The following is a 19083-nucleotide window of genomic DNA, read 5'->3' on the forward strand; positions in this document are numbered from 1 at the left end:
GGGGTCACTTAGAAAAGTCCTTATTTTTGAATTATTCCAGATGAAAAAGTTAATCTGAATAAACTACCTGGTTTATTCTGATGTTAATTCCAAATAAACTAATTCCTGTGTACGTTCTATTCATGTACACCGTTAATTCTGCTTTAGTTCATTCTGCGCATGCTCGGCTCCTCACGCAGTGAGGACGCAGCGATGTACACATTCTGCGACTGAAGTAGTATACCATTGTCGCGTTGCAGTTCCAAAATTACAATAAAAAGCAAAGCGAAAACCGTGCTTCTGAGTTGTTCCTCCATGTTGTTGGGGAAAAGAAAGGCCACGGCAAATGGAGTTTGTTTTCTTCTGGTAAACAGGGATACGTCACGTCCACTCCCTGTCCAATCAGAATCCTTTCCAACGCCCAAGCGTTAAAAGGGAATTAAGGAAGGGGGATAAATGTGCGGTCCACGTGAACTTTAATTCAGAATTAATATTTCCATGTGAACGCGAAGCACAAAATTTTAATTCCGAATGAGTTAATTCCAAATTGATAATTCAGAATTATAAAACTTCATGTAACCATGGCCATTGTTAATGTGGTAAATGACTATTCTAGCTAGAAATTTTTAATGGATTATCTCCATAGGGGTACAGAGGAACATTTCCAGCAACCATCACTCCTGTGTTCTAATGCTACATTGTGTTAGCTAATGGTGTTGAAAAGCTCATTGATGATTAGAAAACCCTTGTGCAATTATGTTAGAATAAAAGTGTTCGTTTTCAAGGAAAACATGAAATTGCCTCGGTGACCCCAAACTCTTGCATATATATATTAGATTTTTTGGTTGGATGGATAGATAGATAGGCCAACTGCGATGTCAGAGGAGAGAGCCTTATCTTATTTAGAAATATGTCCATGAAAACAAATAGTTCACAAACATCTACACATTTTATTATGAAAATAAGAGAGAACATAATTTTAGCACATAATCCTTCTATCATGCATTAGAGCTGATGGACATACATGGAGAGAGTATTTTTTTTTCCAAGCAGTCTCTCTGCTACACCTGCAGTGCAAGTTCTTAATGTCTGGATGGTTCACAGGATGCCACGGTGACAGAGTGCTGCAGACCATCCACGGTCTTTACTATGAATATGACAGGTGATGCACAGTATCTCTGTGTGGCTCACTGATGGAAGAGTGACTGGAGCTTTGTGGATGGAAGTGTGTTTTCTGTGTAATCAGAGGTTTCTCTGGTGAAGTGCGTGTTGTTCACTTGGCCTCCTGGGCTTTTTTGGCGTTTTGTTTCTCCTTTGCCTATAGAAACACACACAGACACTTCAATTAGCATCTATCTAATATTTCAGTTGTAAGCTCCATTCATCATCTCTCTTGTTACTGTCTATTACAATACCAAAAAGTAGAAGAAAAAAAGATTTAGAAAATGCACTGCATAGTTAGATGTCAATTTATGGAGGTGCCATTTCCTATAAAATGTTCTGTATTTATACAGGAATCAGGGTATGAGTCTAATCACTAAATGTGAATAAACTAAAGACATCAAACTATAGCTGTTGTACACACAAAAAGCACTCAGATACAAAAATAGCTTCCATTCAAAAGGCACTGCATACTTGTAAAAAAACAACAACACTGCCCTCTAGTGGACAGAAGAACTACTTCAGCTCAAGCTTCTGAAACAAAGCATTTCTTGGAAGTATTGTGTTGGCAATTTTAGAACATCAGTAAATGATTTTTCCTTTACAGGCACCCTTCACCTTGACAAAAGTCTCTGATTATCTGTTCTTGTATAGCTCTAAAAGCTGCCCGTTGTTGGCTCCCAAACACCTTATTAAAATGTGCATGTTTAATGGAGGGACAACCAACAATGTTAGAAAATGTCAAGGTGCTTATGTCTTCTGAGACGCTCATGGACTGAAAGTAAACAGGGCTGCGGAAAGCTGCAGAAAGGGAAAAAAGAAATTACCTTTTCCACCAAAGGTATTAACTGCTGATACTCTGCCAGCGTTTTCAGTAGCTCCATGATGAAAGGAAGGTAGTTGTGTTTCCGTCGAATGTTTTCAACCTGTAAAAAAACGCATGTGGGTGAAAATCCTGCTCACCTTTACATTTACAATCATGTCCACATTTATTCAAAAGTTGCCTTTCCTGTAGGCCAGTATGGGTATTTTCTACATCAAAACAGATGTCGCATGAAATACAAAATGTCATAGTAGGGAACTGAGATCTCACTGAGCAGGATCCCACCTTGTATCTTTTAAGTTTCTGATTTTCCTCTTCAATAAGGAGCTGGTACTTGGCAATCTCTGACTGGATGGAGCTAAGAAACGTGCTGCTCTGGTCTGTGTCCATGGGTTCATCCTGAAAACAGAAGGGGGAAAATGGTTTCTATCCAGGTTATGTTCGCCCTCGTTCAGGCGGCAGATACTGAAAAACAAAACAATCAATACGAGGACAGACGGTGATGAGTCTTCTGATTAAACTGAAGCGGCTCACAAAATTTCAATATGGATTCAATTGCTGGTTTTACTCCAACAGCAACACAGGGAAATAAACTGAAAATGTATGAATTTTATTGCTAATAACCAGTACGGCAATAAAAATGTTCCAAAATTCAATATGTGAAGTCAATTTGTACACTCTGTACGGAACACTGTTAGTCCTTCCAGGTTTCAACGCTCTGAAAACCTTCTTTTTGCTGGCTTCCAGTAGGTTTCATCTTTCTGCTCCTTGTGGTGGGGTGTGATGAGCACGCCTTGTGTTGTGTTATTAGGAGTGGTTAGTTATTGCAACATCTGCTAAGAAAACAGGGTGCAGCAACAGTCTAAAGCTCTCAACCACAAAAAGAGGTCAGAGAAACAAGGATTTCCAGTTTGTGGTGAAGTTAAAAGATTAACAGCTACACTACCAATTAAAAGTTTGGAATGCCGTTTCTCTTCACTTAGTTGATTGGTTCTTGTCATAATGCGGATTCTAACAGTTGTCAAATGGAGCCGTCACCTGTGTAACAAACTGAACACAACTGATGGTCCCAACCCTATTAAGAAGGCAAGAAATTCCACCTGTGAAGTGAAAACTTTTTCAGGTGATTACTTCATGAAGCTCATCCACAGAACGCCAGGAGTGTGTAAAGCAGCAATCAAAGCAAAGGGTGGCTATTCTGAAAAATCTAAAACACGTTTTGACTTATTTCACATTTTTTTGTTTACTACATAATTCCATACATGTTCATTCATAGTTTTGATGCCTTCAGTGAGAATCTACAATGTAAATAGTCGAAAAAATAAAGAAAAAACATTAAATGAAAAGGTGTGTCCAAATTTTGGACTGCTACTGTATTTCATAATTCAACATTGTCCTAAAAGATGGGCATTTTCATTTAACTCCAAAGCTGTTGAATGTTAAAACATTTGACTTTTTCTAAATCCCAAACATGAGTCACTGCTTATTTGCATGAGCTTTACTACAAGTTTCTCTCATCTCTAAATGTTGCAATTCAATAGACGATGGCTGCATTACGCCTGGTTTCATCAAAACAATGGAGCGTCTGTCAAGTGTCTCGAGAGAAACGAGACAAATATGAAAAACAGATTACTGGATGGAGTCCACAAAACACACCGCTGTTTGCTTTTAGCTTAATCCCAGCATAGCTATGATTTCCAGCGTTTGAAAGCTCCTTGCTGATGCATTTTACATGTAGCTTTCATGGGGGAAAGCAAAACAATAAATTATTCTCTGCCATGTTTACTCTGGATTCAGCTCTTCTGCTGCCACTCACCTCAGTTAGCTGAGTCTGAAGCTCTGCAATTTTCCTCTCATATATCATCTTTCTGTCTGATACGATGGCCATTAGGTTGAATCGGATCTCTCCTTCACTGTACCTGAAGAGGAAACAATGAATGGCTATTAGAAAACATAATCGATAGCAGCTCCATCTAAAATAGCCGTGTATAAGATATTTACTTCTGTATTCTTTTCTCGATCACTGGGCGGACTGCGCTGATCCAGTCATCCTGGTTACATGCACCTGGTGACAAACAAAAAGAGCATACTGTATGGACGCCTGCAGTAACTGCACGCACACTGTAGATCCTCATAAAAATGGCAGTTGTATGGGTCATGGACCACGGCCAAGAAGACAAAAATCAGCTGTGCACAGCAGGGACTTTTAAAGGATAAGCCACCACTTTATGTTGAAAGCAGGAAAAGAAAAATAACAGACTGTATTTTTAGGCTTACCCAGGTCGATTGGTCCCTCCCTAAGTCCATCCAGCTCATATAACCTGCCGTTTACAGGAACATAGCTCACAAAGTGGAAGGCGTCCTCGTCCTTTGCTGACGACTTCGCGTCAAATTCAAACATTTGCTGTCTGCGCACACAAAAACACGCAATTACTAAATCAAAAGGTAACAACTATGCAAGTAAATCAAGAAAAATCTACAAATGTAAAAACAGGAAAACACTCTACACATGAAAATCACATCACGCACACAAGCCAATGAATGAATTTTACATACTTTTGTCCTCAATTAAATTTATTGCAATGCAATCTGTGAAAGCACTTTACATGAGGAACGTGGGTTATTTAGTCAATGTATGAATTAGATGAGAGAATCAGAACTGACGAATGTTTTGGAACGACTAACAAATGACACACTCACTTTCACAAAAGCAGACTGGTGCATTAGCAACAAATTGGCCAATCACTTTTCACCGAGTTCGAATTAAAAGCTAAAAATAACACGAAGCCAATCAAACAGAGTCTCTCCGGCAGGAGACGATATGAGCAGGAGCTTACCTGGCAAAGCTGTTGTGAACTTGTCGGATCACTTCAGAGTTGCTAAGAGCCAAACCTTTCATCTGAGGAGGAGATGCAGGATTATATCGCTGACTGTACAACCCTTTCCTGACAGCTGCAGAGGCGTAAAGGACTGTATGGAACTCACTGTTTATTCTTTTTGCTTTTAAATTTCCATTAACTAATGATGGCAAAATGAATAATTCCTTGTTTTGATTATAAAATGACTCCTTCATAATTAAATGTAATTTCTGAGCGGGCTTCGAATAAAACCAGTACATTACAACAGCACAAAGTAATGCTTTTGAGGTAGAAATACTCCTAAACCAGCATCATATATTGTGTGTTTTGCCTCAACACTTGCAGGACTGAGTCGTCACAGTTGTGAAGGTAAGAGGATAAAACTGCCAGTACTGGGAAAACAGGGGTAAATGGCTGTAATGTTCCAAAGGGTAAAGCATTACTATCATTCATGTTGAAATGCTTTACTTCATTAGACTTTAAGGCTAATGCTGACAGTGTTTGGATAAAAATTTAAATATTCAATCACAACGATAACTCATCAAATGTCTTGACAAATAAATTCCCAAACTTGCATCAGCAGTTCAAACAAAAAATACTAACAACATTTTGTTTACATTTTTTCCCCCCCGCAGAATGAAGAAAGAAATGCCAATAACTTACAGCTGCATCAAAGCTCTGTGAAAACTCCCGGAACTCTGTCAGTGTGTCTCCAAGCAACATGTCAGAATGGGAGCAGTTGAGCAGAACGCTGACTATCGCCTGGGTGGCACAAGCGTTGTTAATGACCTGAAAACACACAGATAAAATGCCAAATAAGTAATCAGACACACTCTTATTGATGCATGCTATAAATGTAAAAGTGTGCAGACAGGGTGTAGACAGAAACTTGATAAACCCTTTATTTCCTGCAAATAATGCACAACAAGATCATCTTATACTGCACTGGAAAGAATAAGTCTCTTATTAGGGGGGAGGCTCCCTGCACTTTGTAGTCAGCTGTGTACTTCATGTCAAAGGCCCAGTGATTAAGAAGAGCAGCAATTCATTAACTAATTCATAATCCAATTTGGCTGAACTACTCTGCAGAAAAGATAAAAATATCTGTAATTACAGCTGGGTTTCTCTTTTGTTCTGGAGAGTGCAGTGATAACCTGATGCACCCTTGCTTAGAAAAATAGCACTGAATCTTTATTTTGGAACTGAAAGTGAGCAGTTACCAGTTATTTTTATGTGTGAGACCCCAACCCCTGTGCCTCAGGTGCTTCCTAAACAAGGGGACACCCTCTTAGAATTGCTCCACCGGTTAAATCGGGGCTTCCCCGTCTGAGTCACCAGACGTGGTCTGGCGTTCTGATAGGTTCCACGATTTACATTCATATTTTCTGCCCCTAGGGTTGGTTCATTCTGTGATTCAGAAATTACTACAGAACCCTCTTCTTGGTCTGCTGGACTACAAGAGGGTCCAGTTCCACTGAGGTGGACCCCTCCATGGTGGACTGGTCCGGCCGAGATGCCTCGACCCCCAACTGCACCATCTTCTTTGTCATAATAGATTTGATGTCGGACTCGGTTTTGTCCATGACATTTTAATATGCCTTAAGTCCCTCCTCATCCATCTGATTGCCACTACCAAGGTTTTCTCACAGTCTTCTCCCACCACCAGCAGGGCAACCGTGGGGGGTTGTTCTTTCAGGACCTGGCCATAGTGCCCCTCTAAGATGTGGATTGTGGTGGCAGTCCAGTTTTTTGCATTGCGCTCATGTAATATGTCTGTGGCAGGTGTCTCCACTGCCAGGCAGACTGCCTCCATCGGGTGTGTTTCCACCATTCTAAGGCTCGCCGGCGTGGGAATCTTATGGTCAAGACCCACGAACTGCAGATGGTGCTGTGCTTTGATAAAAGTTTTAAAGGCTCTCATAAGCCACTGAAAGTTCAAAAGATTTTTGTTACCATCAAAGGTCCTCAACTGGACACATTTGGAAGGACACAGGGATACATTTGTATCTACAAAGAAGGAACCATGTTTAAATAAAATAATGCATACAAAATGTTGTTCAGTAGTTTCACTTATATGCATCAGATGCAAATCAATATGGGAGCACAAAGCTAAAATTCAGTTGCATTAACAAACCCCAATCTCGCTCCATCCCTGGCTCTTCACCACCCCATCATATCCTCTGATAACAGAGCTCCCTTTCCCTCCATCAATCTAACCAGAGACTTGCAGTGGCCCAGCACAGCAAGACAGATTTCGCAGTATAAAAGCATCCCAACTTCAACTACACAATGCACTGTCAGGGGTCTGCTCTGAGGGATCACAAATTTCATGTCAGGATGAGTGTAACAGGTGCAGGGTCTTCATCTATTGAGACCTGGTCCAATCCAACCACTAGGAACCTTAATCACATCATGATGCTGTGGCTTCGCCCTGAACCCCCTCTGTGCACCCCGTGGTTTCAGTTGCTTTCTTCTTCTTCTTTTTAATGTGTATCAATTTAAGCATACTCATTTAATAGGCTATGAACTAATTAGGTGTTGCAATATTAAAGGGCTTTCAATGACAAAACTGAATATACCTGTTTTGCAAAGAAGATGTGGTCAAGTCTTGAATCCTGGACGATTGATCCTGCTGGCTCTTCACCTGGCTGCCATTTGAACAGGAAAATCAACCCGTGAACTGGTCTGGAACAGAACAGATACATTAAAAAGTCTGTCTTTAGAGGAAGCATGCAGTGATAATAAAGTTGCACACATGAACATACTTCAAGTTGTCAAAGTTCTCTGGCTCCATACTCCATATCTCCTCAACCTGGGCTCCTTTGCAGCCTGACAATGACAAGTAAAGTGCCGAACATCCATTTACACTGTTTGAGTACGATCCAACTGTACAAATATTCAACAAACTGAGTCAGAAGCATCTCTCGGCGGCGATTTGACAGCAGAGCAAAGCACAGCAAATGTCATCATTCAGGGGGGTTTGTTTACGCGCCGTTGTTTTGAGCGCTGAGTAATGCTAGCCATGTAGCTTATCTTATTAAGATAGCAAACATTGCCTCATTTACATGCAACCTTTAAAAGAAAACAGCGTTTGCGTGGCATGTGATAATTCAAACATAGTGACGTGTTCCGCTTTTACAAAGAGAATCTCTGGCTGCTAAATTGGATGTTACTATTAGCCTCGGGGCAGCTAGCTAGCTAGCTTGCGCAATCTGATAGCCACGTTACATTGAATGAGCAGCTAACGTTAGCCTCCGAGTCACTCACCAAACCCTTTAATGAGCTCTGTGAACACCCCGGGGTCGCTCTCCATCAGACACCACTCGCCTGCGCTTCCAGCCATTCTTCACGATGCTGTTTTTTCAACCTACCGAACACATATACAAGATTATAATGTGTGAGCTTAGCAGTGTACCCGCTAGTAGAGCTAATTGAACCGAAGCACTGGAGTGACCTCAACGCGGTGCTTTGCAATGTGGGCAAGATGGGTGCGCACGTTTTGCTACCAAGCGTACACCGCAGAACGTGACGAATGAATGGCTATAATAATTCGAAACATCTGCGAAAAGTGTACTTGTTGAAATATATTGTTCGAGTATTTCTTTGTAAAGAGAAACGAGAAAAGAACAATTTCACATGTGTAAACTCTAGCTTTCTGATTAGCAGGGACCAATATCCGCCCTCCTACGAGAGGACGAGTAACAAAAGGAGTACTTCTCTGTGAACACGCAAAGACGGACACTGGAAGCTGATAACGGACTTTAATTCATATTTGTTCATATTTAAACACATACATTCAATGCATTAACATGAGTGGCTCTGACTTTCAACACAAACCAGCATCACGATTCCTCATCAATTCACCTGTTTAATAAAGTAACAACCTACCCAATATCAGAGAAATTCTGAGACACACTACCAAATGATAAAATCCCATTTATAGTGATAGAAAAAAATAGTAAAATATACAAAATGACTACAATTTTTCACATAGTTATTCAAATAACTGAAATGTCAGAATAAGAGCACAATTAAAATGTGCTAAATATACAAAATGCATTTTTTTTTTTTTTGCTCTTGCAAGACATGGACCATCAATAGAAACGACCCAGAACATGATATTGTTCACAGTTCAGTGATGCATCCTATTGTTCAACTGTAAAACATATTCATAAAAAAATTGTGCAGAAGAGAAGTATGAGAAGCAGTTCCACTGTTCACAGTTGTTGTTTAAAAGACGGATCCTTTAAAGGCATTATGGAGGATGTTTTTTTTTTTTGTTTAATTTGTCTGATTCACATAAAATGAATATACTGACCTTTAGTGGACTTGTATCTATGGTCTCTAAAAGAATAAAAATAAATAAATAAATAACTGTGGACATGGCAGGACCTGGAAAACATCAGCCAATCAATGCGAAAACATCAGCCAATCAATGCGCTCGGACCGAGGCGTTTGGTTTGCTCCCTTTCCTGTCAATCAAAAATCTTCCGGCTCAGGCCTAGTTACGTAGATTACGTACGCCTTGGACTTACGTTTTTCTGTATGTGTTGCTTTGGTATAGTTTCGTACTTCGTTGGCGACTTGTTTTGCTCATCTTTTGTGACATAATGGCAGATAAAGATCCAGGGGGACACAGCCGTAAAAGACAACTTCACGAGTGCTACGCAAGTTTCTGGAGGGGGGCGTTTCTTCGTAAATGTTAAGAGGGGGGAGGTTAGAGGGGGGTGAGGGAGAGGTTGTATGTGCGCATGCGATTGCTACGTTCAAAGTCGTAGGAAATTAAATCTCCTCTAATGCCTTTAATAATAATAATGGTAATAATAATACTGTACATCCCTGAATGAAAATGTGTGTAGTTTCAGCATCAAGTACCCAGTGAACTTTGATATATAAATAACATTCTCAAGCAATGTACAACTTGCAGCAAGAGATCAAGCAAACATTGAATAAATACAGGGTTGAAAAACACGCCAAGAACGGTTAGTCATTTAGCAGATTCAAACTGTCCGCTGCCTGAGCCGTCAGAGCTGCTGGCAGCGCAGCAGGGAGCACACTGCTCGATGAGGGGCACCAGCTTCCCCTGCTGATGGAGCTGCTTGGTGTCGGAGCCGCCCCCGATACAGTTGCCATTGATGAAGACTCTCGGCACCTGAACAAATAAATCATATCATGACATCAGCACAGCGTGAACGATTGGAAGTTATATGAGCGACCTGACATCCTCAAGTAGCAGCCTTCTAGCTGTGAGCATCGTTCAAGTCACAGCCTCAGACACATTACAGCTTTACTTTAAAATATAGACCTGCAAACTTAGAGACGGGGTGTCAAACCATTTTGAGATCGGGGGCCACAAACATCTCATTTTGATTTCAAGTGGGCAGACCAGTAAAATTAGAGCATACTAACCTATCAATAATGACACATCCTAATTTTTCTCTTTGTTTTAGTGCATGCTTTTTACAAAACATTATGAACAACCTGAAATTTCTTAATAAAAATAAGATAAATTTCAACAATATTATGCCCCAACTTACCATTTACACATTTGCATTATAACATAAAGATCAGAGTGTATCTACAAGGGCACAAAACATTTGTTCACAGGTATCTGGAACTGAACAATAGACTATTTTACTTTATGATTAAAACAACTTGTCGAGGTCTAGAAATGATCTGAAATTCAGTTTTACAAATTTACAATTTACAGTTGATGTCTTCACCGTAATTTTTACACTCTGTGAAGTCGTCCCGCGGGCCAGATTGGACCTTCTGGCTGGCCGGTTTTGGCCCGTGGGCCATATGTTTGACACCCTTGCTTTAGAGAAATGAATTTGCTCAGCAGATCAACATTTTAGTCGATCCAGTGTTTTCTCATCTTGTATTAGTCCAGGGGTGTAACAGAACGCAGAGTAACTTGTCCATGCCTTTATCTCCTCAAGGTTGGACTACTGCAATGGACTCTTCGTCGGGATTTCTGAAGCTTCAGTGTATCCAGAACTGCACTGCCAGGATCCTAATGAGAGCCCGTAAATAAGCCCACATAAAACCTCCATTCTCCACTCCCTACACTGGCTACCTGTCTCATCATGGATCGACTTCAAAATCCTGCTACTGACCATGAATGCGCACGCACATCTCTATCTCTAAGAACTGATCACTTTCCAGTCCTCCGCCGGTAGACTCAGGACAACAGAAAAACTACTTCTCCATATCCCCATCACCAGACTCCACACCGTGGGGGACAGAGCATTCTGCTCAGCTTTCCCACGTCTCTTAAAAAGACTCCTCATCCAGCTGAGGGCAGCACAGAGTCTGGAAACTTTTAAAGCGGGACTAAAAACCTACCTGTTCAAAACAGGTTTATAACTGCTGAATTTGTACCTTTTAATTAATTGTCATTTAGCTTGATTTAAATTGTCTTTGTTTTTAGTTTGTAGCACTTTGAGACTCAGACGAGTGAAAAGTGTGTTACAAATACATTCCTCTTATTATTATTATTATCATTAATAATAATAATCCTTGATCTAGATAATAATTGTCAGTTATAAAGTTATGTGTGCATATGAGGACTGACAGCACTAGTGTGGTCTGGACAGGATGCTGCTGCACACGCACTGTGTTATAAACACTGTTGCCTTTTGGCATTCATAAAGCATAATAAATGTTCCACTTCCCTCTCACGTTTATGAGGCACAAAGTCACAGAACACAGTCCTGAAAGTGACCACAAGCAAGCCAGACAGACAGGCTGAGAAATACACTGTAACATCGCACACTCTTACTGTTACTTGCATACACTAACGTTCAAAAGTTTGAAGTCACTTAGAAATGTCCTTATTTTTGAAAGGAAATCATTTTTTTCAATGAAGATAACAGAAATAAAATCAGAAATCCAGTGTAGAGATTGTTATAGTGGTAAAAGACTATTTTAGCTGGAAACAGATTTTTAATAGAATATCTCCATAGAGGTACAGAGGAACATTTCCAGTAACCATCACTCCTGTGTTCTAATGCTACATTGTGTTAGATAATGGTGCTGAAAGGCTAACTGATGATTAGAAAACCCTTGTGCAGTTATGTTTTCATGAAAACATGAAATCGTCTGGGTAAGCCCAAACTTTTCAACAGTAGTGTATTTCAAACTTGGAGAAGTGAGAAAGGGAGTTGACTTGATGGCTGTTTCTGCAGTTTAAAAATTCTTCGGCAACTCTCACAAAAATGCAGTTACTATGACATTTGTTTTAAAAATAAATCACTTAACCAGATAAAATGTGGAATAAACAGCTAAGCTGTTCCTATTTCAGTTTGTAAAATGAATTAAAGATTCCCTCTGGTGAAAATCAAGCTTTATTTTTTGAACATGACAGCATGGAAGGCAAATCGATAGTAACACAAGAAAAGCACTGAGACAGCAGTACACCGCCAAGGCTGCTCAGTCACTGTATGATTTCCAACAGATGAAATCTTTAAAAATATTTGTGATCCACAGCGGTGGATTTGTAGTAGGATCGCAATCATGTGATCGTCAGCAGGCAGCTGACAGTGTTCACTTGTTGTCATAGTTACAGTGATGCTATCTTGCAATCATACAGAAATCTTTAACAAATCCGTAGATCCAGACTATGAGCCGCATCCATCCATCCATCGATTCTCTATACACCGCTTTATCCTCACTAGGGTTGCGGGGGGTGCTGGAGTCTATCTCAGCTGACTCAGGCAAATTCAGGGGACACCCTGGACAGGTCGCCAGTCTGTCACAGGGCTACATATACAGACAAACAATCACACTCACATTCACACCTACGGGCAATTTAGAGTCATCAATTAACCTCAGCATATTTTGGACTGTGGGAGGAAGCCGGAGTGCCCGGAGAAAACCCACGCATGCTCAGGGAGAACATGCAAACTCCATGCAGAAAGATCCCAGGCCCACCCCGGGATTTGAACCAGGGATCTTCTTGCTGCAAGGCGAAAGTGCTAACCACTGTGCAGCCCACCATAAGCCGCATCACTGCCAAAATCTAATCACTTAGTCCTTGTGTCATTTCTGACGTTCGCTCAAAATTTCATCTAAATCCGTTAGACCATTTTTGAGTAACGTTGCCAACAGACAGACGGACAAATCAACAGCAATCATCACATAATTGCGCCGCATTCTTTGGCAGAGTAATAAGCTGAACATGCTGTGGCTGAGGATTTCCACCTTGAAACTGCAGTGTACCAATGTCAGTCTCCAAATCAGTTTAGACTTCTAGGGTTTCATATGTAACAAAACAAAACAAAACAAACCAAATGATAACCTGTAACATTATTCTTCTTTGGAATTAGTGTCTGGTTCAAACGTGTGGCTCAATTACTCCAATATTATAACTGGTCACTGTGTAGAGTTGTTTTACAGCAGAGTTGTGGGTAAAGAGAGAGGCAAGTATGCACTCTAGGTGACATCTAAGCCACTTTTAAAGGAAAAAAGGAATTACTTTCACAGAAAATTCTTCTTCATATGTAACTTTGACACACAGAAATTTGTTTTTGAGAGTCAAGCTGACTACTGGGGAGAGACTAACAAAATTCATAGCATTTGCATGTAGACACTGAATGCGTAGACACATACTGATCATATTAAACAAAATGCATGTTTTTGTAACTCACGTAGGCCTAAAAACTATTTAGCATTTTTCTATTAAGGGTCCTTATGTACGGGTGGCCTTTCTACAACATGTTCTCAGAACGATTTCATATGGGAAAATGACTAAAAGAGTAATAGCAGAGTGATGACTATGGTCTAAAAAGATGCAACTTGCCCTGGGGTATTATCTTGAGTCAGATTCAGCTATTTTGAGTCAAGATCAAGTTCTAATTCTTGGCTGCGGCCCCAAAGAAAACACTACTCAAGTCAACCTAAATTTAACTTAAACGCAGAGCTGCCAGAACAAACAAGCTGTCAACCATGAATGTTTGGATTATTTTAATTAGATGCTAAAATAACAGGCTGAGAACTTATGTGGAATTCTAATCCTTAAAATATGACGTGATTTCTTACCGTTCTGGCACCGGTCATCCGAGCTAAGGCCTCCTGCAGTCTTCTCCCATCGTTGTGCTCATCCAGTTCAACTACTTTGTAGGTCGCACCGATTTCATTGAACACATTTTTGGCCATTTTACAATAAGGGCAGGTGGTCTTGGAAAATATAACAACGCAGTTCTGTGTCACCACCTCCTGAAAGGGCATTCAAAACAATAGTTAATTAGATGAGTGGAACACAGAAATAGCTTCAACATGTCAGAGCTAAAGTGAGCTGCTGAGCAAAGACAAGAGGAATCTGAACTCTTCCTTTTATTAAAATACCCCTACTGTTACTTTAATTATGAAATAGAAGCTGCATAAAATAGAACTACATCTATTAAACGCTGTAAAATTCTAATTCACTGTAAAGTAAAGGTGGGCTTCCAAAATAACCAGCAACGGTCCAGCAATCAGTATCACAATACACTACATTTAGGTTATAGGGGAAGAGCAAATTTTCAACTAAAAGGTAAACAGACCAACACAGACAGAAGGTAATAATATACAGGAATAAACTGACAAAATATGTCGAGGAACACATCTGACGAGACAAAGTCTGCAATTTAAGGCCTACATACTGCAGCGCATCTGACATGGTTTTAACTGTCGTGCGAATGGCTTTATAATTTTTGATAAATGCCATCCTATTTGTGTGACAGTCACACTTTTGATGGTACCTCCTGTGGTAATGTTTCATCATGTTTTTTAATCAATTGCACAATTGAAACTTCATATACTCCGCCAGTCAAAAATGTGCACACTTATTTCACAAGAAAGCGGGAAATAAGTCAAAACATGTTTTAGATTTTAGATTCCTCAAAACAGCCACCTTTTGCTTTGATTACCGCTTTTCACACTCGTGGCATTCTCTCCATGAGCTTCATGAGGTAGTCACCTGAAATTATTTTCACATTACAGACGTGCCTTGTCAAGCCTTCTTAATGGGGTTGGGATTAGTAATGACGGACTGTCGTTTCTCTTTACTTAGCTGGTTGGTTCTTGCCATAATATGGATTCTAACAGTTGTCAAATAGGGCTGTCAGCTGTGTACCAATCTGACTTCTGCACAACACAACTGATGGTCCCAACCCCATTAAGAAGGCTAGAAATTCCACACATGAACCTTGACAAGGCATACCTGTGAAGTGAAAACCATTAGAGAAGGCCAACGGTTTGCAAAGCAGTAATCAAAGCACAGGGTGGCTATTCTGAAGAATCTAAAATATATAACATGACTTGTTTCACACTTTTTTGTTTACTACATAATTCCATATTTGTTCATCCTTAGCTCTGATGCCTTCAGTGACAATCTCCAATGTAAATAGTGATGAAAAAAGAAAAAACATTAAATGAGAAGGTGTGTCTAAATTTTTGACTGGTAGTGTGTATTTAACCAAATTGCAGTATCTGTTCAGTAAATTGCAATTAAATCTTTTAAGCCTTAGTACACGCTGCTGTAACAGACTCACTGCAGCTAACAGATCTGGAAACATGCACTTACCTGAACATACTGTGCACATGCTGTGCTGGACAGACCTCCAGCACTGGAGGATGTTAAATTCCCCATTCTGAAAAAAAAAGACAAATCATAATATTGGATTACGTTATTTTAACCAGTTGATCTAAAGCTGTACATGCGAATATAATGGACACATGCTGAGTATGTCTATGCATTGACCTTAGAAAGGTGAAAAATCAAAAGATGAGACGAAGTGAAGGCAATAAATCTGAATCAAAATAACATCCAGGATGAGTGACGCTCTGAATATAGCCATGTCCATTATTAATCGTTATACTACGCTTTCACAAGCGCTATTTCACTTCTTAAACGCCTTGTCTACAAGAGCAGTGATGTTTATACACCAGGTAATCCAGGATTAGGAGCACATATGCTCTTAACTGCACTAGTAATTAGTCCTTACTTAAACTTCGCAGGCGCCAAACCAAACTCCTGTAGGATTTAGCAAGATTAACTGTAAAAAGAAACGCTCATTAATGTTCCACCGTCGTAAAATGTAGCTCTCAGTCTTTAATGAAACGTGTGCGGCTTCTTTAAAATTCGGTTGCATTTGATACACACCACAGTACTTGTTTCAATTACTTTTAAACGTCTAATTAATTCCTATCACCAGCGCCAATTGCAAAACAGTGACTGTTAGCTAACGTTAATAACAAACATACCAATGGTAAAGGTTGATATTTTTAACTACTGCTGTGCTGGTGGATTATATGTATGCCGAATTTGTCAGAAGTATCTACTAAATCAGAAAAAGTTCTAATCTTTGTGCATTTATGAAAGAGTAAGTCATTTTAAACCGATTCATTTTGAATTGCTTGGTGCTGTTATGGTACACTGGCGGGTGGTGAGCATGCAGCAGTGAGTAGACAAGCTTATGTGTCTATGGTCAGAAAACGACGTCCACCGATAATGTATCATTTCATAATGTTAGCGGTAGGTTTTAACAAGTGTAAGTGCTTTTCATAAAAGCTTTTGGTTGATTTACAGAGCTAGCTAACTCGGTGTTACTGTAGTCAAACTGGTGTGAATGACCTTCGGCAACCGGTCCATGCCGCCCGAGGAAGACATCCTGCTCGGAAAAACATGGTGAATAAAGAACAAACGGCAAAAAACGAATCAAGCTTCTGTCCTGGATGAAACATGCGGTTAGTGCAAAACCAGTTCTGATCCCACACAACACCTTGCCTGTTGCGGTACACCCACTTTTGCCTCTTATTTTCACTGTTTACGCATAGTGCCTACCTTACGTGACCACCGGAAGGACTTCCTCACGCAAGTATGAACGCAATGTTACGTCAGCAGCAGCATGAAGGTGATGGCGCGTCACAGAGAAGGTCTGCTGCTTGTTCAGTGTAAATAAGTCGGTCTGTGGTGTAAATCTACATTCTTAGTTTTGTCTTTTAATTAAAAACTACATTTTCATCCAGAGCAATGCAGCATGCTCTGATTTTGTTTTATTTCTGAATTATCTCCACCAAGGAACAATGGAGGTTATGTGATGATCAGCACTGGTTTGTCTGTCAGTAACATTACTCAAAAAACGGATTGACCGATTTAGATTAAATTTTCATGGAAAGTCAGAAATATCAAAAGGAGCAATTGATTAGATTTTCGCAGCGATGTGGATTATAGTATTTATCCTCTGATTTGTTGAAAATTCCTGTATGATTGCGAGATAGCATCACAGTGTCACTGTAACTATGACAACAACTGAACACTACATCAGCTGCCTGCTGACAATCACATAATTACAAATCCACCACTGCAGACTTATCAGGACTTATCCATCAGAAATCATACAAGGAACAACTGACTAAATTTTGGAGGTGTTTCCAAATCCCATCATTTCCTGCTGGCCGCTACATATTTAGGTCATGCGATTTGGTATCCGTACATAATGCACACATGCATAACACATTGCTGTGCTCACTGTAAGGTAATTTTTAATTAAAGATTTCATCCATCAGAAATGATATGACTGAGCAGCCTTGACAGAGTACTGCACTCTCTGAGTGCTTTTCTTTTCTTGTTTTTAAATTATTTTATGGGCTAATCATCGGACAAGAGGTTCATGATACACTGCACATCTAGTGAATGTATTTATTGGAATTATTACACTTAATGCTAATCGACATTGGTCTTCTACCGAAAGTGCCGAAGTTTCAGGGTTCTGTGTGGTATCTTAGTTGTTCCTAGGATTGGGTAGTCCTGGACAAAGATAAAGAAGTCACTGCCCCAATGCTTTTTACCACTGGGATTTTGTCTTGGTCAGTCAGTCTAATGTGAATTACACAATGATTTGGCACCTCAGCATAATTCTGCCACAGGACGGATAAATTAAATATTCTTTTAACAAATCACAATGGTCTTAGGCAAAGTTACCTAAGGATGCAGCTTTGGTGTTCCTTCATAATAGTGACCAGTGGAATTGTTGTGGTGGAACTTTGGTGAGGACTGTCGTTCAAATAGATAATCCATGGAGAAAAAAAATAATCACTAGTAGGGCTGTACTGCATGGTCCAAATCCTAACCCTGTGGTTGCTGTCTCTGAGAGGAGAAAGCTGGCTGACAGGAGATGCTAATCAAATCAAATCAAATCAAACTTTATTTATAAAGCACTTTTCATACAAAAAAGCAGCGCAAAGTGCTGTACAACATTTAAAAGCATTAAAAATAAGAATACCCATCCTGCCCTCCCTCCATATAGGCACACAACTGCACGCGCACACACACACACACACACACACACACACACTCACCACTGGCTGTAGGAAGACATGGCGTGGCACTGACGATTGTGGAAAACGCTAATGGCAAGCTTTTACCTGCAACCTACATCTAGTGAGTCAGACTTGTGTGGACTTGACCTTCCACCATCTTGGCAGCCATCACTCAGGTGGTAAAGTGGGTAATTGTAAGGTTAGCCAGCCCTGGGCAAGACACTGAGTAGTTGCTCTTGCTGGCAGGCGAGCACCATGAATGGCACCTCTGTCACCATTAGTGCATGACAGCGAGTGGGTGAATGAGAAACGCACTGTAAAGCACTTTTCAGAACCTAGTTAGGGTTAAAAGTCACTATGTAAGTGCAGACAATTTACCAGTTTGCTTCTGTTCCAGACAGTTCTTCTTTCAGCCCTTTGTACTTCTTAGTGTTCTCAGGGATTTTCTTCCTGATGTGACTGTCGGCCACCTCATCTCTCACTACTGCTTTCGTCTGCTCCTTGTCGACCACCACTGTGTGTGGTCGGTCACCCAGCATCTGCTTGTTAGTCTAAAACTTGAAGTTCCATGTGATTCTCTTCTGTTGTTCTCAGCTGCTTTCAGTGGTGTGCCTATGTGGGAAATTGAGACTTTTACCCCATACTAGGCACAGATGTCCCTGTACATCATTCCTGTCACTTTATGTCTCTCAGTGTACTCTGTCCAAGCTCTTTACATCCTGCTACTATGTGCTGGAGTGTCTAAGGGCCTTCTTTGCACAGCTTTCACCTGGGGTCCTGTCTGTTGTCACAGACCTCTGCTTCTATGAATTCAGGGCTCAGGGCCTGTTCTTGTGCTAACATGATCAGAGGCTTTGTGTTTTCCTACTGACTAGCCACTGGTAGGATTTCTTGATGGCAGCTACCTCCTCTATCTGCTGATAATACGTCCTGTGGAGGGGTTGGATCTTCCATGAT

General features: G+C 40.4%; 2 protein-coding genes across 4 annotated transcripts; both read right to left on the reverse strand.

Annotated features, from left to right (window-relative positions):
- Positions 1 to 909: 909 nt before the first annotated feature.
- uchl5 (ubiquitin carboxyl-terminal hydrolase L5) lies at positions 910 to 8304 on the reverse strand. Of its 2 annotated transcripts, XM_022205571.2 has the most exons (11): positions 8089 to 8304; positions 7587 to 7650; positions 7401 to 7506; positions 5485 to 5610; positions 4801 to 4862; positions 4241 to 4371; positions 3965 to 4028; positions 3780 to 3882; positions 2249 to 2362; positions 1968 to 2066; positions 910 to 1297 (listed from the first exon to the last, which is right to left on the reverse strand). In XM_022205571.2, the coding sequence occupies exons 1-11, from the start codon at positions 8162 to 8164 to the stop codon at positions 1253 to 1255; spliced, it is 990 nt and encodes a 329-aa protein (XP_022061263.1). In that variant the 5' UTR covers positions 8165 to 8304; the 3' UTR covers positions 910 to 1252. The 2 variants fall into 2 exon arrangements, with proteins under 2 accessions (XP_022061263.1, XP_022061264.1); XM_022205572.2 differs by lacking the exon at positions 7587 to 7650 and having other exon boundaries at positions 8089 to 8222.
- Positions 8305 to 8567: 263 nt separating this feature from the next.
- glrx2 (glutaredoxin 2) lies at positions 8568 to 16719 on the reverse strand. 2 transcript variants are annotated; one of them, XM_022205570.2, is made up of 4 exons: positions 16649 to 16719; positions 15389 to 15455; positions 13864 to 14040; positions 8568 to 9973 (listed from the first exon to the last, which is right to left on the reverse strand). In XM_022205570.2, exons 2-4 carry the CDS (start codon positions 15452 to 15454, stop codon positions 9809 to 9811), a joined length of 408 nt encoding a protein of 135 aa, XP_022061262.1. In that variant the 5' UTR covers position 15455; positions 16649 to 16719; the 3' UTR covers positions 8568 to 9808. The 2 variants fall into 2 exon arrangements, with proteins under 2 accessions (XP_022061262.1, XP_022061261.1); XM_022205569.2 differs by lacking the exon at positions 16649 to 16719 and adding an exon at positions 16439 to 16642.
- Positions 16720 to 19083: the final 2364 nt, after the last annotated feature.

Source organism: Acanthochromis polyacanthus, chromosome 4 (genome assembly GCF_021347895.1).
Source record: "Acanthochromis polyacanthus isolate Apoly-LR-REF ecotype Palm Island chromosome 4, KAUST_Apoly_ChrSc, whole genome shotgun sequence".
Taxonomy (NCBI): Eukaryota; Metazoa; Chordata; class Actinopteri; family Pomacentridae; genus Acanthochromis; species Acanthochromis polyacanthus.